The sequence below is a fragment of the Callionymus lyra genome, chromosome 5 (genome assembly GCF_982586985.1).
Source record: "Callionymus lyra chromosome 5, fCalLyr1.hap1.1, whole genome shotgun sequence".
NCBI lineage: Eukaryota > Metazoa > Chordata > Actinopteri > Syngnathiformes > Callionymidae > Callionymus > Callionymus lyra.
The window spans coordinates 15,095,545-15,122,462 of NC_141822.1; the positions used below are offsets into that span (position 1 = coordinate 15,095,545).

At 36.4% G+C, this 26,918-nt stretch overlaps 2 protein-coding genes across 7 annotated transcripts; one reads left to right on the forward strand and one right to left on the reverse strand.

The window, feature by feature from the left end:
- Window positions 1–565: 565 nt before the first annotated feature.
- On the reverse strand, window positions 566–8,125 carry brd3a (bromodomain containing 3a). Of its 2 annotated transcripts, none has more exons than XM_087791102.1 (11): window positions 7,932–8,125; window positions 7,022–7,373; window positions 5,592–5,729; window positions 5,376–5,511; window positions 4,534–4,613; window positions 4,214–4,453; window positions 4,008–4,136; window positions 3,798–3,944; window positions 1,532–1,638; window positions 817–1,085; window positions 566–740 (listed from the first exon to the last, which is right to left on the reverse strand). In XM_087791102.1, exons 2-11 carry the CDS (start codon window positions 7,238–7,240, stop codon window positions 640–642), a joined length of 1,566 nt encoding a protein of 521 aa, XP_087647228.1. In that variant the 5' UTR covers window positions 7,241–7,373; window positions 7,932–8,125; the 3' UTR covers window positions 566–639. The 2 variants fall into 2 exon arrangements, with proteins under 2 accessions (XP_087647228.1, XP_087647227.1); XM_087791101.1 differs by having other exon boundaries at window positions 817–1,091.
- A 2,478-nt stretch (window positions 8,126–10,603) lies between these two features.
- On the forward strand, window positions 10,604–26,714 carry hook3 (hook microtubule-tethering protein 3). 5 transcript variants are annotated; one of them, XM_087791089.1, is made up of 25 exons: window positions 10,604–10,741; window positions 14,615–14,700; window positions 14,881–14,953; window positions 15,039–15,089; window positions 15,162–15,294; window positions 15,378–15,445; window positions 15,582–15,644; window positions 15,897–15,980; window positions 16,381–16,443; window positions 17,646–17,809; window positions 17,875–18,015; window positions 18,098–18,185; window positions 18,314–18,427; window positions 18,518–18,628; window positions 18,844–18,928; window positions 19,014–19,083; window positions 19,694–19,834; window positions 20,316–20,403; window positions 21,483–21,517; window positions 21,621–21,703; window positions 21,776–21,876; window positions 21,956–22,060; window positions 22,533–22,604; window positions 23,758–23,894; window positions 24,036–26,714. In XM_087791089.1, the coding sequence occupies exons 1-25, from the start codon at window positions 10,685–10,687 to the stop codon at window positions 24,046–24,048; spliced, it is 2,226 nt and encodes a 741-aa protein (XP_087647215.1). In that variant the 5' UTR covers window positions 10,604–10,684; the 3' UTR covers window positions 24,049–26,714. The 5 variants fall into 5 exon arrangements, with proteins under 5 accessions (XP_087647215.1, XP_087647214.1, XP_087647216.1 ...); XM_087791088.1 differs by having other exon boundaries at window positions 24,982–26,714; XM_087791090.1 differs by having other exon boundaries at window positions 23,758–26,714.
- The last annotated feature ends 204 nt before the right edge of the window (window positions 26,715–26,918 follow it).

A 26,918-nucleotide genomic window follows, 5' to 3' on the forward strand; every position in this document is an offset into this window, starting at 1 on the left:
TCCATTTTTTTGTCAGTTTAAATGTATACTTAAAGGGAAGAAAAATACATTTATATATACACATACGTTTACAAGACTGGCAATAAAATGTTCTGTTTTTGATATGCGCACATCATGTTGTAATAATCTAAAATACCTTATTTTTAATGTGCATTGCTTTAGTTCAGTTAATCGAATCCAACTTCAAGAAATTGTCAATGCCAAATTATATTTTTAGATTTCTCCCCAAAAATATATGTATTTATGTATGATAAAACTAACAAAATGCTGCTTTTTATGTCCGTACTTTAGTGTTCTAGAATTAGAATTAATTATTAAATGAAAAAAATAGGTTAAAATTTCAAACGCTTGTTATCAATTCACCTCGGAGCACATCGTTTAATTGTTGCCCCCTGCTGGTTAATTAGAGAACTGCACGCAGTGTGATGGAGCGTTGTTTTCATTTGAACTGTATTGCTCTGTTGCATTTTAGACCAACAAACATTTTGTGCTTATTTTATAATAAAAATGGCAGTTATTTTCATAGTAAAAACCTTTTATTGTCACCCAGGACATGTGTATCTGAATATCACACTCTCATTTTCATACGTAAAATATTTCTTTTTAATATAAAATCATAGATTTAAAGAGGAAATAAGGTCACAGGTCACAGTTTTCGGGGCTGCCGTCTTCAAAGCTGCTGAGGTCTGACTCCGAGGAGGAGCTGCTGCTGCTGTTGCTGGTGGTTTGACTGATCTTTTCTGCAGGGAATCCAAACATAGAAACAGTGTAAACTGATATACTTATTTACTTTATCGATCTGTTCAAACAACGTACTCTGATACTTCCGGAATCTTTTGCTGGTGCGGGACCTGACGTAACGCTCCAGCTCGCGCAGCGTCGAGGGCTTCAGGACCTCGAAGTCGATCTCGAACTCTTCCGGGTCGCTGTTCCGGGTCGTGGGCTCTCGTTTCTGAATGATCCGGACCACGCGGCCCAGCTCCAGGCTCGGTAGACGGTTGATCTCCAGGCTCAGCAAATGTTTCTCCTCGTACGTCAGCGATTCGTCGTCTGTGTCGCAGTCGTTGCTCCCTTTCCAGGAATGTCTGGAACTCAGAAACATCTCTGGATGAAAAACCTACGACAATTTATTGATCTTTATCTAAATTTTCTTTTCTTTGTTCCCCTCTCAAAACCAAGCCTTCATTCTGAAGTGCCCTGCAGGAGAGAACCCTTATATTCAGCACGACAGCTGGGATAAATAAATGTTTCTCCATGACAGGAAATGATCTTTCCTCAAGCGGAAATTAGAGTTTGGTGTCTGAGACTTCGGAGTTAACCTCATTGCCCGGTCGTGCATGGATCCTTATCATGGACAGAGGGTCAAGGTTATGAAATGGAAGGAAAATTCCATCAGAAAAAGAAATATAAAGCAGATCAAATTTAAATTGGGGTTGATTTGAGGTGCGCTTCTTTATTTCAGGACCTGGAAAAACTACGGTTAAAAGCCAAGTGTGACACACCACGCGTCCATCGTGGAGAAAGTGTTTACCTTGAGGTGGAATTCTGTAAAATATCCAAGTGTTCTGAACTCTCCTTTTGTTCTTCCTTCGTTGGTTTGACCTCCTGAGCATCTGATTTCTCCTCAGCTACTTTCACCTGTAAGGAAATTCACATGTAAGAGACTCATGGTCAAAACCGTGATTAAATGTTTTTATAAGTTAGATTCATGTCACAATAGGTTAAATTCCCGATCAAGGACTACACACTTGAATTAGCTCGTAGCTTAACTGGTATTGATGAAAGCGTGTCCCTGTTATAAATATGGAATTAATCAATTCTCACAATAATCTTTCAGAGGCTATCTATGCAATACATTTACATATTTGAATCCTTGCGTATCTCAGGATCAAGGTGACTCGACGTCCTAAAAAAACAAGTGTGTGCGACAAATGTGACCCGGAGATAACACAAAGGTTAACGGCATATAAGCGACGCACAACTGCTCTATATCTGAGATGCTTGTAACTTTATTTGACAGCACTGAACGATCCAACTAAGATAAGGATGCCGTTTTGTAGACAGATATTTTATTGCTCAATAAACTAGACAGTTTTATTTGGTGGCGTGTTTGTTTTGTGCATTTCTGATTAGTAACCTGTTCTCAAAAAATACCTTAAATTCAGTAAATTTCGTTGTTTTACTATTTAGATCCTTTTAATGGTTCATCTTTTTTTTGTGGAAATATGTTAAATATTCAATCATATGGACCTGGTTATGTGTGACGTCAACAGGTTTCAAACGCCATCTAACTGACTAGTAAATACAAGTGAATATTCACAGAAATAAATGTGGATCTGAGTGATTTTTCCACTAAGAACAAGTCAAGGATATTGATTATGAAGCATAAATAGATGAGAATCTTGACGAGAATCTGACTTTGATGCACAAATGTCCGACTACGAATCTACAAAACTATTCATAGGTGATTATTATGGAATACTAAGGACAAACTCAGGAGGTTTAGATGTGTTATCATACAAGAGAGAGAAGTTTAGGGTTGTTTTTTTTAGTGCAACAGCAGACTTTTATTTTCTCTGACTTTCGCTCATTTATTATTTAACGTATGTGAATCCGGGATAGTCGTTGAGGTATTCGCTTTAAGGACATCCAAACGCTTCTGGTGTATTTCTGTTGAAAACTGTGTGCGAACACACTACTACAGGCTATTTTGTCAAATCCTTTTGTGCAAAATCAATAATAACGTCTATAATATACAACTGTGTTTGCAAAGATATGTACCCATCGACATCATTTCATTCAACTGTTTCATTTGCCTGAAGAAAGTCTTTAAACCAGTGAAAGACAGTGTTTTATTTATCATTAAAAACCACTGAGGATTGTAAACCTAAATATACATCAATCAAAATTTGTATTTACCAATTCACAAACACTTTTTATGTTTGAGTTTATGTTTGATTAAGGTATTGAATCGTAACAGTGTCATTTTAATGTCATGAAGGTTAATATTCTTTCTTGTGGCATGTTCTTGGGTAATATTAATATTGTTTTATTAAATAGGGGAAGGCTTCAAATCTCTGAGCTTTGTTACTTGTTTTTTAAGATGTTTCTTAACTGAAAATCTCAAAACTGCAGGAAAATGGTGTCACAATCGGATCTGGAGCCTATAATCCATGTTTGTGTCTTGTTTAGACTCGTTTAGACTATTGTAACAGTTTTATTTTCATGTCTAAACAAGAAGGATCTGTCTCGCCTGCAGTTAATAGAAAACTCTGCAGTGAGAATTCTGACCTGCTCTAGTAGAAGAACTCACATTTCCCTGATCCTTAAAACTCTTCACTGGCTGCCAGTTTCTTTCAGGATCAACAATAAAAATCTGGTTCTTACTTTCAGAACTATTCATGTGATCCAGCCTTACACCCCAGTTCGGGCTCTGAGGTCTGTGGATCAGAATCTACTGATGGTTCCTCGCACACGGTTCACGACCAGAGGAGAGAAATCCTTCCAGACTGTTGCTCCTAAGCTTTGGAACGATCTTCATCTCCCTCTGTGTTTGATGATCTACTGGCTCCTTTAAGAAACATCTTAAGACATTTTTATTTGTGCAGACTTTTTCCTAATTCTCTTTTTGCTGCTGTGTTATGTGTAGTATTCTTTTTGATTGTTAAAGCGCTCTGTGACCCTGGTCTGAGAAAAGGCACTTTACAAATAATGACTTACTTACTTAAAAAGTAAAGAGAAGAAAAGTCAGTCTCTCTAGGGATGCATGAGTTACGTTCTTCTAGCAGACAAGTCACCTCAAAGGGTCCACTGGGGCGACGCTCAGACGAGTCAGATCTGTCCCGACCTCTTTCCGCCAAGACATTAGGAGGAAGGACTCTTGCCAAGGAGTTCACATTAACCGGCTCATCTGGAACCTTCGCAAATTTTCTCTCAAAGACGCCCTGAGGGGGGAGGGGAGCAAAAGTGAGGAAATGCAGAAAGTGTGTGTTTGCTAAAAAGCGTACCTGCAGCCTCTTGGCCATGGAAACAACAGAGTGGTTCGGAGGGTTGTACTTGTAGCAATTAGAGAAAATCAATCTGACATCTGCGGCGAACGCTTGAGAATCCTGGTACTCTCTTCTGCTCATTTTCCCCTGAAGAAAAATGCATTTTATTTAAACAACCAGGTCATCGAAAAAAAATGAGGTTAGAGGGAACACGGTGTAAATACTTTAACAGTACTGAGATCCATGGGGTGTTTGATGATTTCATGATAGTCGTGAAGCTCCAAGAGTTCCGTGTCGACGGGTTTGTAGAACGGCCAGGCGACAAAAGCATATTTCCTCGACAGCAATTCCGTGAGGATGTCGTCGCAGAACTTGAGCGGTTCTTTTGCTTCCTGGCTGCTGGACCTTGCACTCTTTTTCTTCATCAACCCTTTGCTTCCATCTTCTGTCCTCCTCAGAGTTTTCTATTTCAATCAAAGTAGAAGAAGATTTTTAAAAGTACCCGCTGACATTTATTAAGACGCTGACATACGGGATAACTTGCCTTTTTTGCTGGTGGAGACAGAGTTGAGGGAGAGCGAGGAGCTTCATCGATTTCTGCCGGTTCCGTTTCTTCTTGGCCCCCTGGAGGATATTTAATTTAGCTGTGACAGTTTCTGCACATAAATGCTTTCCCAAGGCATGAAAGGTTTAGACGAGACCTCATGAGGACGGAGTAAAGCTATAAAATGATCATGTAGAAATACATGATTAAGTGAAATAAGTAAATAAATACACGATTAAGACATTATGGCGTCATTTTAAATGACTTTTGTTTGATACATTTTTTGCTAGTTCCAATAATAAATGATAACAACAGTGGTAATAACGATAATGGACGAATGCTCCTCCCCAGATGCAACACTAATAGACTCAGGGACTCATTAATTTCTCGTGCTATTAGACTTTATAATTATTAATTTGGAAATTGAATTTGAAACTATATCTTTTACAAATCTTTCCCTACTTTTTCATCCCTCAAAATTATCTTTATTTTTTTCAACTGTCTGTCTTCTGCTCGATGGCCCCTCGTGATAATCACCATATGTAATTTGGCCCCAGGAAAAAGTATTTGCGAACTTTTTGCTTAAGAACAAATGTTAAAGACAAAAACAAAAAAGGTTTTATTACAAGAAATAGTTCTGAGGATACATTTGTGATCAATTTAATGGTCTCACAGCAACTTTTTTATACGTTTCTTCTGTGGAAAACAGAATTCCTCCTTTACACATAGAATGTCTGTGTGTAATTGTGTGTGCGTCTGTGTGCGTGTGTGTGTGTATGTGTGTGTTCTTACATAAATATATAAAACATATATTTAGCTCTTCTTTCATCTCTCATACGAACCTGTGTTGTTGCTCCTCTTAACTTTCCCTCTCGGTCCTGCCGGGAGAAGATCGACTTCTCTCTGAGGCATTATTGAAACCTTTGATAAGAAAACCTTCTCCAAGGCGAGAGCCATGAGGACAATATCATCCGTGGGCTGGAACACGGAGAGAGAAGGTCGTGAAGTTTAAGGTTTTATTCGAAGTATTTAAAAAGTGAACCAGAAAAGAAAATCACCTTGTTATAAATGTAGCAGTTGGTGAACATGGTGTTGAAGTCTTGTAAACATTCACTGGCGCTCCAGTAGTAGGTGTTCTTCAAACGGCGTTTAATGGTTCCCAGGTCCATCGGAGAGGTTATGATCTTGTAGTAGTCCTGAGATATTTGTTGAATAAACACATTTATTTTTAATACAATGGAATCTAAACATAATGATTTTACTGTATTAAATAAAGACATTATTTACTAATCCATATATATTTATTCTATTACTTCGTTTCATTTGATTAATTTTACTTTCCTTTTTTGTACTTATTTTATTTGTAAAAAAAAAAAGAAAGATTTTCTTAAAAGGTTTTTCAATTGCGTTTTCAAGTGTTGTGAATTACTGTTCTTAAATGTCAGTGAAAATAAAAGCATCTTACGTAAAAATCGTGATTTATGTCCCTACAATTGTCCAGCTAGTAACAAAGACACTGTTTCTTTAAGTGACATCCCAGACAGCACCAATCAAATCATTGCTGAATGAGTTTTTTGTCAATTAAAATTGTATATGATTCTCTGTTTATTTTGTTTATTTTATATGTCAGACTTAGTTTGTTGAATATGTACAAAAACAACAAACAGAATGATTATTATAGGATAACTTAAGTGTTTTGCTTCTCTGTCACTTAAAGAAACCCTTTTTTTGCGAATAATATATAAAATATAACTTCTTGAGTTTGTGTCAAGTATTCCATAAGAATCATTTATGAAGTAGTTGCACGTTTTGGCATCAGAGTCATTCAGATTCTAATCAAGATTCTTATCTATATATGGTTAATTGTATCTCTGTATTTACACATGTAATTACTATGGAAGTCAATTAGATGGCGCAGGAAACTTCCCCTATTTGGCGTCTTACATTACCAAGCCCACCTTCCTGTCAGACCAGGGGGTGCGGCTGGAAAAACATATTTTAAAATTCAACGCAAATATTCTTTATATTTCTAAAAAAACCTTATTCATTATGTTTGGACCATATTAATAATAAAAAGGTATTTTGAAAAATTACTTTATCTGAACTTTAATGTATTTTATGCTTATTGTTTTTGCACTGTAGAATATTTGTACAGTTTAGATAGAGTCCATTTTTAGATATAGAGTCTTGCATTTCACTTCAACCATGAGCTATAAGTGACTGCAGTGCAGAGGGTCATGAGAACTGCAAACACCACAAATGTGTCTACTTTTCAACGGTTGAGCAAAATACCGTCAAAATATATATCCAGTAAAAAAAAAATCAATAATGTTAGCGCCACAATATATCATTTTGCTGGATCAATTAATAGAAAGAATGCTGAGTAGTCAATACTGAAACCAAAGCTACCACATTCAATAAAGTAGGATATGAAATATCTTTGAAAAGAAACAATGATAATCATGTAAGACACGATTAAGAGACTCACAGGCAGTTTAAGCTTCACAGCATCAACTGGACAGAGGAAAGGCCAGGCAAACTGGTGACGCCACAGGGATTTGAGCACTACATTCTCCATGAACCGCAGCTGGTTGGTGCTCCTGCCTTGTTTTTCAGGAGTGCTTACTTCAGGTGGCGGAGGATTCTCAACCTGTTGAGGGTTTTGGTCCGTCTTTGATGGGTTGTTCTCATGATCAGATTGATCCATAATTTACAAATCCTTCTACTGGATTTTTTTTATTTTTTTTATGGCTGGTGCTGTGTGTGGTCTTTATCTCCAGGTGGACAGAAGCGACAGAACTCCTGAAACATTGTTTAGTTTCAAATAATCACTGCAGGACCTGAAGGTAAAAAACAACAACATTAAATACGTTTTTTTTTTACTTGGAATCATTATGTTGTAAATCCATATTTTGCAGGTAAGTTTTTGACTATTTATATTTTTCCAGAGCATCTCAAAAAATTGTTATATTCTTATTTACAAGATTATAAATAAACCCACCCATAATAAACCCATCACTTGGTGAAGAAGAGAACAATTTAAAGTGGTTTCTGAATTAATAGAATCTTAACACATCCATCTATTTCTATTCTGTTGTCATCACGTTTATCTCTTATAACTTGCCTGCTCTGAAATATCAGAGCAATAAATGCATCAGTTTCAAGTATATAAAGACGAAATGTTTAACCTGTTGTTACTAAAAACAAGGGATCTCACACATATTATTAATAACGAGTTCAAATACTAACTTATTCTATGTAATAATTATTCAACTGCACGTTAAAGGTGGGAGAACTGGTTGATGTATTTTAGGATTAGATGTTATGACTGCACATATGTGTATATATTATATACATATATATACATATACATATATAAATACTTTACAGCACTGTACCTTCGACAGTAGCACATGCATGTGTTCAGCGGATCCGAGAAACTTTAATTAAAGTTGTTTTAAGTGATCGTCAAGAAGACATTTTACATTCTTGTTAAGAATTCAAAAGAGCAGATGATCGGATGTCTTATTTTACTGCAGAACTATGAAGATTGGCTTAAAAGAATTCTCTTCCTGTAATAATAACAACATGCTTTTTCTTCAGTACCAGTAACAGTCCTAATTTCGTGCTGGCATGTAGCGCCATCTGCTGGGCTGGAGTATGCATTGTCTCCACAAGCGCGGCAACTATATTATATTATTATTATTATTATTATTATTATTATTATTATTAACCCTTTTTATCAGTAAAATTAGAGTGATTGCTAGCAGGGATCGAGAAACTAGAACAACTCCAACACAAAAAACACAGGAGTAGAAAAATTGTAAACAGTGTTTGATATATTTTTATATATAATATTATTCAAAAAGTGCAATAATTTAACGTTGATAGTGTTGAATAAGTAGTCAATGAAAGCAGTTATTCATTATTGTATTGAATGGTTAGAGGCTGATTTTTATTGATTTATATATGTTTTTTTTTCTTTAAAATGGTTTCTGTAAAATGGTACAATTAGAATTCTATGATCTACTTGGTTATACTAAATATTGCATTTCAGGTCATAATTAATGACTGTTTCACTTTTTTTTGTCAGAGTTTTTACAAATTCACAATGTAAAACCAACAGAAACTTTACTGCTGTGATCATTAAGGCTCCTACGTAACACATCGCTGTTTTTTTATTTGATAGTAAGAAGCCTGTAAATATATAGGTTTGGGATTTGTATGAAGATCTTCTGATAGCTTCAAAAGTATGGCAATTTCTATGGTTTTTTGTCCATTGCATTGGTCTAGGTTCAGATAGTGCGTTTCATCATGTTAATCTGATGAGATTTCTTTCAAAGTATTGTCAGTTAGATATATCTTTACTGCATAATGTGAATAACAATGCAACAAAATAGGTAAAATGAAAGGTTTGCTTCTTTTATCATAATCTGAAAAGTATTATTATTTTATTTCCATTCAGTTTAAAGTAAGTTTTTTAGTTATTATTGTTCAATTATTGTATTTTAGATTTTTCAGAATGCAACACAAAACACACCTTTAAACACCACATGAAAATACATTGAAAAAGAAACAACAAAAAGAATCAACTAAATTACATAGAATAATAATTACATTATCCAAAATGTAGATTTCGTATTACTATAGACAGCAGACAAACAATCAAGGAAAGTAAATACAATCACACAACCTATATTGTCCAAGAAAGGCTATGAAGTTGTTCATAGATTGTTGTGGTGTATTTATGGTTGGGGTTATGCCCTTTTGTACATAATCAATGGTTGATTTCTAACCTTTATCCTAAAAAAATAAAAAAATAAAATGGGTTGGAACTAACTAATAATGAATATTTCTGTGGAAGTTGATTCCAAATACAAATGACCACCTTTTGTGTACTGACTGAGCCTCAGATGTCTATCATACCTGTTGTGTTACGAAAAAATAAGAGCAAAATTAAGTTTATTTATAAAGTATATTAAACTTTATAACGTTTATTTAACTTTATGAAGTTCATAAAGGAGTCAATTATGATGTAATATGGGCTTCACTCCTCCTCCAGCCAGCTGTAATTATGCCCCGTTTTGTTTATACAACGAGTCCCTTGGTGGTGGAGACTTATATTATACAGTATTGATTACACATCGTGACAGACCTTGATGTTTGACCAATCACAGCAGAGTAGGCGTGGTTATGGTAAAGAACGTAATCTCCAGAAAAGAAAAGGGTTTCCAGTGGGCGGGGCTTACGAACATTTTCTAATGTCAGTATTTAAATGAAAAGAGAGTTTCATACAAACAAACACATACTGATGATACAATAGAGTCCAACATATATTTAAGACACACTTACATCAACACATTAGTTCACCTTTAATTAAAAGCAATTGGAAATAGAGACAACAACGGGTAAAAAAAACCAACCAATATTGTCCAAGAAAGGCTATGAAGTTGTTCATAGATTGTTGTGATGTATTTATGGTTGGGGTTATGCCCTTTTGTACATAATCAATGGTTGATTTCTAACCTTTATCCTAATAAAAATTAAAAATAAAATGGGTTGAAACTAACTAATAATGAGCTAATAAATGAAAATATTTCTGTGGAAGTTGATTCCAAAATGAACATTAATTCAAAATGTGTGAGCATCTTAAAAAAAATTAAAATGTTGATCCTGTAATAAAATTTTGTTGAAATAAATACTTTCCATACCAACCTTCTATTTAAATCTGTGTTTTTTTTGTGTTTTACTTTTTAGAAGTTAGAAATCCTGCCTGACAAGTTGCTTTGGAATGTAAACATCCAAACACATGAGGATGCAACAGCAAAATATAAATTAAGTAAATTCAAAAACTTTTAAAAACAATTGTGTCATCTAATTAAATAGATGATATCAAACTATAAACACATTCACGTCACTATGTAAACAACAAACAAAAGACAACAGTCAAAGCGTGAGCGTTCGATATGAACAAAGCCGTGAGTCTTTCTTTAAATCAACCACAGACTCCGCCCACCCCGCCCTCCTCCGGCAGACGCCGGCGTCAGATCGAGACACCCCCCAGAGAAAGGGAGAATTCCGACCGTATGAGACGACCGTCAACTTCGGCGCTCTGTGAACCCCATAAAGTCGCTTTTCCCGTGTCCTAACGATGAGTACATCGGAGTCCCTGGATCGCATGGAACTCTGTGAGAGCTTGTTAACATGGGTACGTGAGAAAAAACGCGATATTCGCCTTCTTTTATTGAACCATCACGCGAATGCTAACGTTAGCTCACGCGAGCTAACCGCTAGCAGGGCTATAGGAAACTGACACTGGCTCATGTTGGTTACGTATGCAGGCCAGCTGTTTGCTGCTGATGTGTTGCCTGTTAGCCGCCAGCGAAAAAGGCTAGACTAGTACAATTCACCGCAAAAAGATACACAACAAGACGCTTCTTCACCACCATACAATATTTGGATGTTTACGTGTCAGTCTTGGTCAGCTGTGATCATGAAGTTCTTGTTTTTCTTTTGGTGAATCCGTTCCTTGTGTGACTTGGACCCTCGGTGTCTGGAGAGAAAAAAAAAAGACAAGGAGCTTTTCTGATAAAAACAGATGTTTCTTACACAATAGACAAAGATAGTTCAAGGATCTTACATCAGGGTTTTAAGTCTGAGGTAATACACTTCATGATGAGTACTGATGATGTGTCGTTTCATTGGCTGTCAAATACAGTTTAAACAACAATATATGCAGAAGATTGACAAGTGGAATTTCGGGTTGACAAGTGACACATTGTTGTCGACACAATACTAATTGATGCATTCATTCCACGTCAACCACTAGACATTCAACTCAATTCCACGTCTTGTCAGTAAGTAAGTACTGTCATATTTTGGAGACTAAGCATTAAAGTATGTCCATGAAGTCATCAGTCAAGGTTTCAAAACAAAACAAAAAAAGGAAAACATACATTTGACTTTCTTTTGTCATATGACGTATCTGTCTGAGACGCCAGTTCCTGAGCTTGTGTTTTGATCCACACAACCCCTATACTTGTCATTTATACCCAAAACATACCATTGTTAACATGTATACAAACGGCAGATCCAATGGGAAAATGTTGCTTCAGGCTATAATCTTATAATTATTGCCGGATTTTAATGATGGTATAATGAGAGGAACACTTTTTGCAGCTTGAAGAGATTGTCAACATCATTTGGATAACCGTGTCATCTGGAGAAAGATGATTTAAGATAAGATAATGATGTATCTGTTCCACATTTACTGGAACTCCTGTTGTGTTATCAGTTTTATCTTGCCCTTTAAAGTACATTCTTTATTGAATATTGTTTTGATTGTTTAAGCGCTTTGTGACCCTGGTCTGGAAAAGCGCTATACAAATAAAAATGACTTACTTACTTACATTGGGAGAATTATTGTTGCCACGGCACCAAGTTCTCAGTAAAAAAATGAAATATGAAAAAGATAATGATTAAAAATATCATTAAATACCCACAAAAAAGATTACAATATCAAAATATGCGGTAGTATTGCAACACACACAGAAATAATGATATCATTATGTTTATGTTTGTTTAAAAGGCAAGAGATGAACCTTATTTTGTTTGAAAGACAGGTGATATTTGGTCTCTCTACAGGTGTAAAGTTTGATTATAAATATTTGCACCAAATAACTGTGTTATGTTTATAAACACATGAGCTTCATATTTTAAAGTGATTGTCCAGTGACGCCAGCTTAATTCTATTTTGGTTTGATATGGAATATGATCGTAGTTTGTGTAAGATTCATGACGCAATGTTGTCACAGAAGTAGAATCCAAGTGAGGGTTTCAAACTTGATGTTCTGACCAAGTATGTGGTCATGTTTTTAAATAGTATTCTTCTTCTTATGTTCTGCAATATCAAAGTGATTAAGCAAACAACTTTCTTGACATCCTTTGATCATTTTACTGTGATTTCCTGTTTCTTTTTTACAGATTTGATCCACTCTCTTGTGATTAAATCCAAATATGAAGTTGCTCGACTAGTTGTAGAACTACTGTCATATTTTCTGCAGCCGTCTTTTGCATCTATATTCTGCAGATGATTACAGAGCATGGGTTGCCACGAGTTACGGTGTTCCTACTTCCAAATGTTAGGTTACCTAGAGGAGTTTTGTCTGTTATCCTCGCCCCTAAAGTAGCATGGGTAAGTAAGTAAGGGGTACGGCCCTAACAATCCCATGAAATGGATTAAGCAGGAAATGAATGTGGGAGTTAATAAGCAGTTTGCTGTTACAGGTATGTCACATCCTGGCCTCTTGCCAGGTCTGCTTGACTCTTGTAGTAATGGCAGTGGTTCACACTAGTGCACACCCTTGATAAGAACATGCATTCCTCACATACCTGTCAACTTCTTAGCCATGTGACTTGAAAGTACACTCGCATATGCTTATGAAACAGAAATGTAGATGTTAAAATATGTTTTGAGTGTATTCAGTAGTTGAATCTGATGGTATTAGTGGTAATGTATAGGTAACTTAAAATGTATAGAAAATATACAATGATCAATATATTTGTTCTGTATTTTTGTTTAAAAACAACAACTGTGTAATATGGTGAGGCTTGGGAGTCAAACACAAAAGTCTCACATAGTGGTGTAATATATACAAACATGTATTGCACAAGACTTGAATAAATCTGTGTATTAAACTACTTTATACTAGTGTTGGTATCAAAAAGAATGAACAACACATTTCTGGATTGTTTTTAATATGAAACCAGTGTTTGCATCAAAAGTGAGGCATTCAAAATACTGCCTTAATTCATTTTGTTATCAACATATAATGTATATCTTTATTAGTAAAAGTATAGTGTGTTATATTGTGGTTAGCAAGTGAAAACTGATAACTGGCACTATAATGAAACCCACTTCAACGATCCAAACAAATCATACACCAACAGTTGACCTATTATCCAAATGAGAAAGCCACATTATACCCCCTCCCCAAGAGCCACAGATACACAATTATGGAAAAAATGTGACCTACAGAGAGAAAGGGAAACATGGAATGTCTAAAATCACAGTTTTTGGCAGTGCAATGCCATAGCAGAACTTAAGTTATTTTGGTTGTTATCATGAAAACCATGGAAGATGTCAATGTACCATCTCATAATTGAACTCTTGTTAGTTATTATTGTGTGCATAATTGAACAAAAAAATGGGAGAAACCCAGGGTGATCTAATCATCCATGACTGTTTTTGTTCTCAATGATGTTGCGATAAACCAAATGACACCGAAACAAACTTTTGAGTTTTGGGGTGCAACCCTAATTTTTTGTCATTCAATGTCATTGATGTATTTGATTTTAGCCTTAAGAATTGGCCTCCCCACTAATATTTACTTGGTGAAAATCATTACTAATATAAATAAAAGCATTTAAAAGTGTTTTATTCAGTTACAGGATCTTTGCGTGTCTTTTAAAGTTTATAAAGCCTTGACTTTCCTTTTTTTCCCCCGATAATTCTTTATTACTGGTGACTCAAGTGGTCCTAGTGCGTAACACAGGATATGATGTAACCGTTATTGTGCTTCTACAGTTTGGCCGAACTAGAGTGGACTCTGTATGTTGTTGACAATGGTGGGGTCCCAGTTTCTCGCGGTTAATTGTGTTGTGTAAGAGGGGATTGTGTTGGCTCTGAACCAGGCTAAAACCATGACGGCTTTTTTTTCTACACACTCAAATAACCTTTGTGGTTATATGGAAAAACTGATAGAGATGTTGTTTGTTTTAGAAATGTACAGCACAAAACTCCCAGCTTCAGAAAAATTGTTATATTTTAAATTAATTAAATTTGTTTATTAAAAACGTAAGATACAATCAATGACCAACTCTACCCAGTGTCGATCTTGGCTGTCATGTGTAATATATATCAGTTACATTTTAGGCTTGTAATGGTTTTCTTGTTTTTGCTGTCAAAATGTGCTCTGCATATCATTTACTTGTTTCGAGATTAAAAAATAAAAGTTGAATATTTTTTAATGTTGAGTATTTTCGTTGATTTAAAACTAATACTTGATATTATTTCTTTAAGATTCAGACGTTTGGAGTGGAAGCTACTTGCAAGACTGTGGATGACTTGATGAGTGGCATCGTCATGGCTCAGACTCTACAGAAGATGTGAGTTGTACCAATTTTAAATTGCACTACAGCTGTTTAACTTCACACACGACTGCGGTAAAGATAGTGTTTATGAGCACAATTTCAGTTTAAAAGCATGTGAACATTAAACATCCTGTTTTGAAAGTTGGATTGTTTCCACATCAGCGTGTTGATCATTTTCATTCTCGACGTTTTTAGAGATGGTGTATATTTTAATGATCTATGGATCAGTCGAATCAAACCAGAAGTCGGAGACAATTGGAGGTTAAAGGTGAGACTCAGAAACTTGTTCCTCTCGTTCTGATCTAAAAAACAAAACAAACCCATATATTGATATAAATGTTCTTTTCCAACAGGTTAGCAATCTAAAAAAGGTGCTGAAAGGCGTTTTAGACTACAACCAGGAGGTAACAGAAGTTTAATGAAGCCATCAAAGTCAAATATTTGCTCAATGTGTGTGCATTGTTTTCTCTTGTCAGATCCTTGGTCAGCACATCAATGACTTCGTACTGCCAGATGTCAGTCTCATCGGGGAGCATTCAGATTCAGCCGAGCTGGGAAGGATGCTGCAACTCATACTGGGCTGTGCTGTCAACTGTGAACAGAAACAAGGTGTCCTGCCGTTGTAACAACTTCATGCCATACTTCACAATGTCCCTCTTTAACCAAACCGTTTTCATGCTGCTTTTCCATAGAGTACATTCAAACCATTATGATGATGGAGGAATCGGTCCAGCATGTTGTAATGACAGCAATCCAAGAGGTGAAGTGGCTCATTGTATCAAATACTGTCTTGTCTGGAGAGTTCCTTTTATATATATTTTAATTGTATCATTTTAATCTTAAATACTCTAAATATAAATGAACTTCAAACCCACTACTTTGTTTCTTTCATACAGTTGATGAGTAAAGAGACTCCAGTGCCTAGAGGAAATGACACATACGTGGATCTAGATAGGCAGGTAAGAAGACGGCATGTGTTGTGCTTGTTGCTCAATCGCTCCGCCAAAACCCAGAATATGTCACCAATGTTTCTGGTTAACATGAAAATACACAGACAAAGTTTTCCAGACTGTTATTACTCACACAACTAGGTCTGTCGGCGGCGACTGACTAGTTCATCCAAAGATCCAGCGGATTTTAGCCATGAAGCCAAGAATGACGAAAGAAGTTATTATATCTTTTATTTGATTGAATCCTTTAATCTCTTTCAGCTTAAGAAGACTGCTGAAGAGTTGAACGATGCGTTGGCCACAAAGGAGGAGATTGCCCAGAGGTGTCGAGAGCTTGACATGCAGGTTTGTCTCGAGCACTTAAGCAAAATCTTTCTATTGTCGAGAATATGACATCCATGAACGAGCTTTTACTGTAGTCATTCATGCAGACTTTTGTTGGAAATGGAGGTTGAAAAATGGTTAGAATCATTATAGTACAATTATTTTCATTTAAAGTTGTATATAGAAATGTTTTTTAAGGACACAAGCTTTTGAAAACCGGTTTTCTGCCTACATTGTACAACTTTATTAGTTAATTTCAATTGGATCTCTGAAGTTTTCATTCGTGGTTATAAAAATGTACATTAGAGTCATATTTTATTTACAATTGTTTTGTAAAAAAGAAGCTGAAATGACTTGCTGGTTGTGTCCAGCCTTCCTTTTATCCCCTGACTATTTCAAGTCTCTGTGCCTTGTCTTGAAGGCCCTTCATGTCCAAGAGGAGCGTGATAGACTGAGGTTAGACTTAAATGAGCTAGAAGAAAGGGTAAATCCACACTTTCTTTTCTCGTCTGTCTCTGTACTTCATCCATGCTGTGTGCTGTGTCGAGTGGATCCGAAGGTTCTTCAGCCTGCTTGCACCAGATCTCCCCTTTAGATTCTGTGTGCATGTCTGTTGCTGTTTAAGCGCACACGTTTGTGCACTTGTGTTCTGCATAAGAATTATCCTGTGGTTAATCACCAGCAACAACTGCAGTTTGGTTTGTCCAAAGTCTTCCTGCACCTACTTCTTTCATTCATATTAACAATGAGAGCCCATTAAAAAACAAAAACAAAAAAAAACAAAAATAACACTCGCTCTTTTTTTTTATTTTTAACTTGTTTATTGTCAATTCACATCAATCATAGATAACATATCCATAATATGTAGTATACATACAACAAGGTACTCCTATTCAAGTCACTCAGCTTGTTTATTAATCATTTTATCATTAACATTTTAACTGAAATCCATTAAGTTATAATGAATTTGCTCATCCCCCCTTTTTGTCACTTTTCTTACCAATTATCTAAAAAGAATTGGCTTAAAACCTTTTGTTTAAATATTTCATACTTTAAAACATTTAAACTGCCTTATTTAAATGATTGATATTATTTATTCTCTCTTAATTAAAAAAAAGAGTCAATTCCATATAGTTTAATATAAAAAAAGCTCCATACTATGCACTCATTTTTAAAATGAATCTATAGATGAGGTTAAGATTTGTTGAAAGTCTGTTTGCATCGAGTCACAAGGAAAGCTTCAAGTGTATGACTTGTGTGAACATGTCAATCATCAACAGTTACTCTTGAGGACAGAAATGTTTTTTATATGCAGTGGAAATGGTTTTGCTTTGCTTGGCGTGAAGCGTTTGATTATCTGTCGGTCACACTGAGACGACAACATCAAACCACATACAGACCTTTGCTGTGTCCAAGTTTGTGTGTTGGGTTTGTTCAAGTTTGGTTTGTGTCACTAGAATAGTTATAATGCATCAACAGTTCAAATATGCTTAATGGCGCTTCAGTCAATCTGTTACACAGTTTTTAACTATGTCAATCTTTTAATTCGTCTCCTTTTTTTGTATCTTCTTCACACCTTTTTCTCCTCTTTTGTCCTAATACTTCCTGCTCTTCTGGTCGCCATCATCTACCTGCCATTTTCCTCTTTGCATGTCCATCCTCTTTCCACCTTTTTCCTGCTCTTAGGTAGCAGCTCTGCAGGAGGAAAAGAGCAGTTTACTCGCTGAAAACCAAGTCTTAATGGAGAGACTTAACCAGTCGGACTCCATAGAGGACATAAACAGTCCCGCCGGGCGAAGACACCTCCAGCTGCAGACACAGCTGGAACAGCTACAAGAAGAGACTTTCAGGTAAGAAGAACAACCCTTTCTACTCATGTGGGCAAGCGTTTGATGTCTTTCTTCATACCCTCTAGGTTGGAGGCATCAAAAGACGACTACAGAATCCGATGTGAAGAGCTGGAGAAAGAACTTCTGGATGTGAAGTCGCAGATTGAAGAGCTGACGTCACTGGCTGACGAAGCACAATCGCTGAAAGACGAGATGGATGTCCTCAGGTGAGTCCGGAGTTGATCAGCGTTTTAGTAAGAATCAATAGTTCTTTGTATCATTTATCTATTCAATCTTTTTGCCTGTCAGGCATTCCTCGGATAAGGTTTCAAAACTGGAAGGTACCGTTGAGCACTACAAAAAGAAACTGGAAGATATGGGGCTGCTCAGAAGACAGGTCGGCTTTAATTCAAATTTAGTTTCCCACTATTTTAGCCCTTTATGATTGAGAATATTGCTTCATAACTTCTGCACATCGTTCACTTAAATTAACTTGTCTATTTTGTTTTTTCAACCATTTTACAGAGTAAGCTTCTAGAGGAGAAGAACACCTTATTGATGCAGACAAACATCGGTTTGGAAGAGGAGCTTCGGAAAGCTAACGCAACCAAGGGTCAGCTCGAGACGTACAAGAGACAGGTACACGGCGACGTTTACTTTTGATGAAGGTGAAGCTGCTGATACAAAATGTCAAGATACGTAACATCCCTTTTTTTGTTTTGGTTTCAGGTGGTTGAACTTCAAAACAGATTGTCGGAAGAGTCTAAAAAAGCAGACAAGATGGAGTTTGAGTATAAACGTGTCAAAGAAAAAGTGGATTCTCTACAAAAGGAAAAAGATGTACGTTTATTTGAATTACATTTTCTAATGCATAGTAGGTCCATATAAGTATCAAACGTAAGCGAAAGATTTCCAGTGACACACGTAATCTGTATTAGCTTTTTCCCACCTCTGGGAATTGTCTGGAATTTTACGAAATGGACAAACCTGCATGTGTTTATGCTCAAAACTTGGTGTTGATGATTTAGACTTTTCATTCTTTATTTTCTATACAGCGTATGCGCACAGAGAGGGACTCACTAAAAGAGACTATTGAGGAGCTACACTGTGTCCAAGCTCAAGAAGGACAGCTCTCGTCAAGTATGATCCACATGAGAACCCCAGAAGTTATGAGAACTAGTGCTACTCTAAGCTATCTGAGCTAATCAACGCTTTTTTTGCTCAGGTTTGTTCCCGTTGACCAGAACTGATGGTTCCGACTCACTTGCAGCTGAGATCACAACGCCTGAGATAAGGTAAAACATTTTTTTTTAACATTGTGTTGTTTCTGCTCTTCCTGTAAAATATTTGCAAAGTCACAGCCTGGTGAAGCTGGTCGTCCAAATAATAGTGAAAGGTTTTGCATTGAGGGCTGTTTTACTGTAACAAAGGAGGGCAACTGCTGTGTTCGCTATGTAATCGCACAAGCTTGCACTTATTCACCGCTTTTTAAAAATCTCTTTAGCTTTTATTGATCTTCCACAAACGACAAAGTAGTAAGCAGGTGTTTGTGCTGTTATTTTGACTGTCTTAAAAAACTAAATTCAAATAATTATTAATTAAATACATTAAATTAATTGCACTGTCTATCGAAAATAGTGTTGACACCTTTTCAATTTAGTTGTAGTCAAACTTTAAAATACCCTTTTGTAGTGAAAATGACTAAAGGTGAACTGGTTAAAATCATTAATACACAATCACAAAATAAAAGGTGCAAACAACATATAGTGTTTATATTTTATTGCCTGATATATTGATAGGCTGTGGAATGACTTTGTAGATGTAGAGTTGGTAGAGTCAGAGGTGCTTTTACTCCTCTTACTGTGTTGTGTTTCATAATAAATAGTTTGTTTTTTAATTTTGCAGGGAGCATCTAATTCGTCTTCAGCATGAGAACAAGATGTTGAAGTTGGCCCAGGAGGGATCGGACAACGAGAAGATAGCGCTCCTTCAGAGTCTACTGGAAGACTCAAACCGACGGAAGAGTGAACTTGAGACCGAAAACAGGTGAGCACAAAACCTGCAACATTGGTTTCATAGCTGAATTATTCTTTATGTTTTTACACACAAGTGAAATATGTGACTCAATGTGAATGCACAAGCAGTTTTTGTGGTATTAGTTTATCTAGTCATTATTAGCTTATATAATAATGATGGTACACATTAAGGTTTCGAACACACTGGCCTCTTATACACTTGTGGTCACGACGGTTTCACTTCTGCTCACCACAATGGCGAAACAAAAACAAACTTTGATCTGGTTCTCTTATAAAGCCAAAACTAATGTTCCCACAGAATGTATTATTGATTATTACATCTATAAATGCTTTTATTTATTTTTGTTATGATGGTTTTATTCAAAGTAAAATACTCTTGCGTCATGGATTTTCTTGATGACCGATGGTCCTGTATTGAGCCAAGTTTCCGGTGGAGCGTTTACTCATCACCACTGTGTGTACAAATGTTGTCCTTCTCCTTTATCATCTAGGTTAATCAATCAGCGTCTCTTGGAGGAGCAGGGTCAGATAGAGGAGCTGCAGAAGAGTCTTCAAGAGCAGGGCTCCAAAGCAGACGATGTAAGTCGATTATCATCGGTTTGTTATCTACAGGAAGTGTTTGGTCCTTTTTTTTATCACACTCAAATGTACACTAACATTTCAACAGACGTAAAAGATGCATCCAATATTATATTTCTCATTCTGCTGATTTACTTTCATAGATCGAGAAATTAGGAGGAGAAAGTCAGAAGTCTTGGAGTGCTTAGAGGAGGGATGCAGATGTAGTTCAAGGAAGGATAGTGAGGGAAAAACTGCAGGTTGACTCAGGAGAGGAAGATGAAAGAGCAGGTTGAGCGAAGACAGATGTCCTGGTACTGGAGAAGAATATTTAAGGCAGGAGATCAAAAGAAAGTTTACGACCTAAGAAGGAAGAATATTTGTCTAATAAATGAAATCTAAATTAATATATATATTGTCTTTCTTTTTACATAATGCTTCCACTGTCAGACAATAGTAAGTATTTGTGGACTATTTAGTAAATATAATAAATATGATTCTAATATGAAGGTAGTCTGTGAATAGAGAATAACCCCTGTCATGATCAGTGTTGTGCGTAAATGGAACCAACCCTGCGTTTATAGTGTATAGAATATAGAAATGTTAATTTCTCATGGAAAAAAAAACCATTAATAAAAATGTTATAACTGCTTTTTATTAGAACCAACTTTGTATTACAGGTTTTGATATCATAATAATGTAAGACATAAATTGTTACTGAAATCATTCTGTAAATTAAAGTTTATCCTTGTTTTATTTTTGATATATATAGCTTAAGTTCTTTACATTTAAATAACTGAGCATTTGTGTTTTACTTTTATTCAGATAAAGTTATGCATATATTCTTATCCCCATTCTGTTCTGCAACGTTAGCGACTCGTCACTGCCCTCTGTTGGAAGCAAGTGAAAATATGCGTTAATAAAAGCATAAATAAGAATAAATAAAGCTGTTTTTTTTTACTAGTTAAATAGCATTTCAACCATCTGCGTAGTGCTGGTAGATTTAAACATGAGCTTTAGATGTTGCATTCCTACTGAAAACCTTGTTACTGTAAGTAAATAATGGTCTGTTTAAAACACGCTCTTTTTTCATTTTCCAGTCTTCGATTTTAAAGAAGAAATATGAGGAGCACATGTGAGTTTTTGAAATATCAATAGAGTCAGAATCATACCAGCTGGTGTGATCTTAGGCTTTTACGTTTGGTTTATTCTTTTTTTCCCCGTGTTTTTGTCATCAGGGACAAAGTAAGAGAACTGAACAACGAGTTGATGAAGAAAAACGCTGTGATTGATGAAATGGAGCCTAAATTCACAGCCAATTGTAAGCAAGGACATCTTTCCTTAATCCAGCCTGAAGGTGGTACAATGTAATTATATATTTTTAACTTTGTAGCCCAGCGAGTGGATGAATTGGAAGAGGCCTTGAAAAAGAAGGATGAGGAGATGAAGCAGATGGAGGAGAGATACAAGAAGTATCTAGAAAAAGCCAAGAGCGTGAGTCTCGCATCACATTGCATGCAAATATATTTGTCTTCCAAACAGAGATCAAACTTTTGTGCTTGTTTGTGTGAAGGTTATTCGCACCTTGGATCCTAAACAGAATCAGGGCTCTGGTCCAGAGGTTCAGGCCCTGAAGAACCAGCTGCAGGAGAAGGAGAGGATGTTGTACTCGCTGGAGGTAATAACTCATGATACATGTGTCTATCAGAAGTTACCTATGCTTGTTGAGATATATCTAATATTAACTGCCAATAATGAGCAACACAACGTATAAAAGTGGAAGCTTTGGGCATTTTAAAGACAGAAAATAAAAGATCTTAATATTTTTGTATTGTAGCATTTGTGATTAACCTTTGCTGTTCAACTGGTAAATGTGAACTTCGAGCGACAGGGTTTCTAAACATCAGCACATGTTAAGATAAACCCTGAAAGAAGTTGTTGACTCTGCATGCCTTGGCTAATTCTACAGGCGATCAATGATACAAAGTGGAAACGTGATAACATGTTGTTTTTATTTGAAGTCTTGTTGCATGAGCTATTGGTTCAATAATCATTGGGTCTGACTCTACATGGCTTTTAGAGCTTCATGGGAGCTCCAACTGTATGGTTGTTGGTCACTGCTTAATTTTTATTCCCTTATTTACCAACAGAAAGAGATGGACAAGACGAAGAGCCAGAGAGAGCAGGAGGAGAAACTGATAGTAACTGCCTGGTATAATATGGTAAGCACACATTTGAATCCCTCAATTATTTAAAACTCTCCTGATTTAAAACCAAATGTCTATTTACCCAATTGAAATTCTAAGAAGGTTGCGGGTTTGCTTCCAGCTTGAGGCAGCCAGCTGCCTTTTTTGTGTGAAGTCTGTCCCTGTGTTTGCAGTGGTTTACTCCAGTTTCCTCCCACAGACCGAAAACACACAGAGGTTGAATGAGAACTCTAAATTGACTTAAGTTTGTGTGTGAATGGTTGAGTGGCGACCCGGTCCGGGGGTCCCCAGTTTCTGGCCCAGAGTAGCTGGGATAGGGTCCAGCCTAACCGCAACACTAATAATGGGAATTTACGGGAGAAGATTAATGAAAATCAAAAAAGTTTGGCACCTTAAAGCCTCTCTTTAAGTACTTTGACTGTAACCGTTTATGGCCACTTGATGGCAGCATTAACCCGATAAGTGAAGCTGTTACAGCTCATAAACTTCTTCACTTACTGTGCTCACTGTCAGTACAGGAGGTGATGCAAAAGCAATTAATGCTTTGTTCTGTACGGTTTTAGAAAAATATTTTTCTCTAAATAACAAGAATTGACCTGAAGCGTCCTTTAAAAAATAAAATAAAATAAGAAAACTGTTGTTTTTTTTTCTTTAAGAAATCACCAACATTGACTTCATACATAATTTCATACTGTACAGCAGTAAACACAGCAGGACCTTTCTAAACTTAATTAGCAAAAACGAGTAGCTAAAGGAATCATAAATGCATGTTTAGCCTGAATTTAGAGAAAAGACTCCATGTGGTGACGTTGACTAAATGTATGATATAAATAAGTCATTTGTTTTTTAAATGAATTGATTCATTCATCAGCTTCATATGTATTTGACGATGTCTAAAGTAGCAAATTGATGATGTGAATCAAACTATTAATATTATTTTTAAACTTTAAATCTTTGAAGTGTGATGCATGTATAAAATAAATGTTTTAAGGTAGATCTAGTTGTGCAGGGTTTTATGTTAGAACTGTAGAAGATGGATGTTTCATACTTGACTGACGCTGACCTCCCATGTCTCCCGTCATGTGTTTTATACTTTGAGTGTTTCCTCTAGTTACTCTTGATAGTTACTAGAATCATTGCCCTTCAATGCTCTTCTTGTCTCCTCCAGGGCATGAGTTACCAGAGGAAGGCGGCAGAAGAAAGACTGGCCAGCACCGGGTCGGGTCAATCTTTCCTGGCGCGCCAGAGACAAGCCACCAGCACGCGGCGCTCGTACCCTGGACACGGCCAGCCAGCTACTGCCAGGTAGACGGCAGCCTAGCAACTTGGAAAAAACCTTTCTTTTTATTACCTACATGTGTTGTTTTCAGAGGGAACACAATCCTGCTCATAATTCTTTTGTGACGTTTTTTTCCCCTGATTTTTCTGCTTTTCCTTCTCGATCAGATCCGTGAGGTAGATTCAAGAGAAAGACCCGGCAAAATTTGTGCCACTTAAATTCCACCATAAGTATATACGTCGTCTTGCGATGGCGAGCTTTGCTCCGACTAATCACTCCCAGCTTTTCTAAAAGTTGATTCTTTTTTGTGGTCATCGAGATTCATGAGAGTCCAGAACGTAATCACTCCTCTACGTGTGATGTTTGCTCCTCGTTATCTTCTCATTTTTTTGTACTGACATTTAAAGCTTGAAAAGCTGACAGATATAGGAATGTCTATAATCCTCATGTGTTTCTGTGTTGTCCTGTCGCTGTGTTGCTAAATCACAACATTGTTGTATTTCAAATGGTGCAATCTAAAGAGCTAAGGTCATAACTCCCTACCAGCAATATTTAAGGTGCAAATGACCTTCTGTCTCCAAAGTGCCAAAGTCCTTCTTTCTTTCAAGTATTTCTTCAACGGTATTTGCAAGTCTGTGGTTGTAGGTATTCTTGATTTCAGCACAAACCAGTTTGCTTGTTGAAAAGTAGTCATCCAAGTCATGGTAGAAAGTTGTCGTCTGTCCTCAAAGTGATCATAAAATTACGTGAATATATAAGGCAGGTTTTTAAGAAATAACTTCATAATGTGAAACAGAAAATGGGGTTTTAAAAAAAACAAACTAATGTTTCAAGATTAAGAAAAATTAATCTAGATTTTTATCGCACATTTACTTTAAATTATTTTAGAAAACATTCAAGCTCTTAATTTGTTGCGAACACGAGAAGTATTTGATTAGTCATCTTATGTAAAAAATAGTTTTTAGCTTCAAAAGAAATTGTTATTTTCATCGTCCAGGACTGTGATTATCACGACCTCAGCTCCGCCTCAATTCGACCATCAACGTCCTCCCCTAACCATTTTCCTGCTTTGCTGCCTGACCGTTTTTTCCTTTGTCTCTCCTCCCTCGACAGCGATATCACTGCATGATTGGCGGGCCGGTGACCCGAGCGAGCCGAACCGAACCGAGGGCCCAGACCGTGGGCCTCTGCTGGTCTCGGCCGAGGCTCGCCGTGCATGAAACGCCCACGCCTTGCCTGCCATTTGCATGAGTTTGTCCGTTGACCGCAAATAACCAGCCGCCGCAGCCATGTGAGCACTAACAACTCTCATTCATGCAGAAGTCTCATCGCCCTCCATTGCTTCTTTCTCTCTCACTCGTTACTGACGCTCTCTGTTACATCCATCATCAATTTTCGGCCTTTTTTTTGGTTTTCACGCTCACCGGCAGAACCTCAATGGCTCAATCCACCACACGTTGTTACTTCCGTTAAGTGTGGGGACATTTTTAAGAAGATATTTTAACCAGTGTATTTAACAATCACCAGTGTTTGATAACGACTTCACCTCTTACTGTTACTGGACAACTTCTATCTCCGACCTTAAGTATTAACATGTTTTTTTTAAGCTTATCCAGACCATAATATAATGGGGGAAAAATGGGTATTTCTTCTTAACAGTATCAATATATATAAGCACAAAAGCCCCCATTAAGTCATGCCAAAAATAGAAGCCAGTATTTTTAGATGTTTAATGTTGTTTATTTATAGCTACATGTGTCTAGTGTTTGATTGACATGTGTCTGTTAAAGAAGATTGACAGGTGTGTGTCAAGCATCAAGGAAACAGTGAGGAAGTTTAAAGGGATTTTTTTTTTTAAGCTTTATGGGTCATTTTCTAAGAAAAGAAACGTCATTAAATCTGCGTTTTACAGAGAAATCCTAACATCAGTGGCCAAAAGGAGACACAAGCTCATTTTAAATCAGAAAAATGAAAGGTAATGTTGAGGTTGTTGGACCTATTGATTATGCATGTTACAGGCATAGATGCATAGTTCGTCAAGAGAGATGATTGAATCCTCCAGTTTAGTGCCTTTTCTGTTTTAAAAATATTTAAAAGTGTTCTGCGACATGATGACGGCTCTTCAAAAAAAATACATTTATAAAAATATGCTTAATGAGGGCTTTTCTTGTTACTTTCAATCTCTTTTTTTTTTTTTTATTCCTAAATCGTGTTTCCATTACCTATTGTATGCAGTGCATTTTTATTCTTTACAACTTAATTTATTAATTTAGCCCCTTATTGCATCAGTGTTACTCGTATTAACTCACCACCAAAGCGTTTTTATGGCCCATAACCGCAGGACTGTTAGACAATTGTCTTGTGTTAAAGAAATGTAAGAACATTTTTTCAGCTGAATCGATTGGAAGTGTATTTCTGAGTTCTTCGACCGTCCACCGTCAGTTGTCTTTGACTTTGTGTGTTACGGAACTCATCCACAGTGGGTTTTTTAAATTCTGGACAAAAGAGACACGGTCGTGACGAAGACCACGTTTTATTTCTCCGTGTGCATCCGCAAGTCTTAAGAGAGGACTGTGAGACTCTTGAATCTCAGTGATGATTTAAAAGTCAAGGAAAGAATTGCAGTGTTTCTTTTTTCTTTTTTTAACCGTTTTAAGAAATTCCGTTACATACTCGCGTAGCAAATATCCTCCCATTTGCCAAGTTTTCTATTGTATATCCACTGTACATACTTCTCTTGACGTCATTAGAGGAAGTGTATGGACACGACAACAAGGACTAAAAACATGTGCTTCCTAAAACTGTAAAACTTGGAAATGACATTGTAAATAAAGCTTGTATAAAAACATATTGTTTTTTTTTTCTTTTTTGTTTGATATCGTTGGTGACACCATGTAAATAATCTGTGTTGTAATTGTTGTTTTTAAAAGCATTTATATCAACGCTTTTATTGCTTCTTTATAAAAATGGGTTTTATTTGCATTTGTTTGTTGCATTTTGACCACAAGATGGCGCTGTTTCATATACAGATCGCGTAATTTTAAGAACTT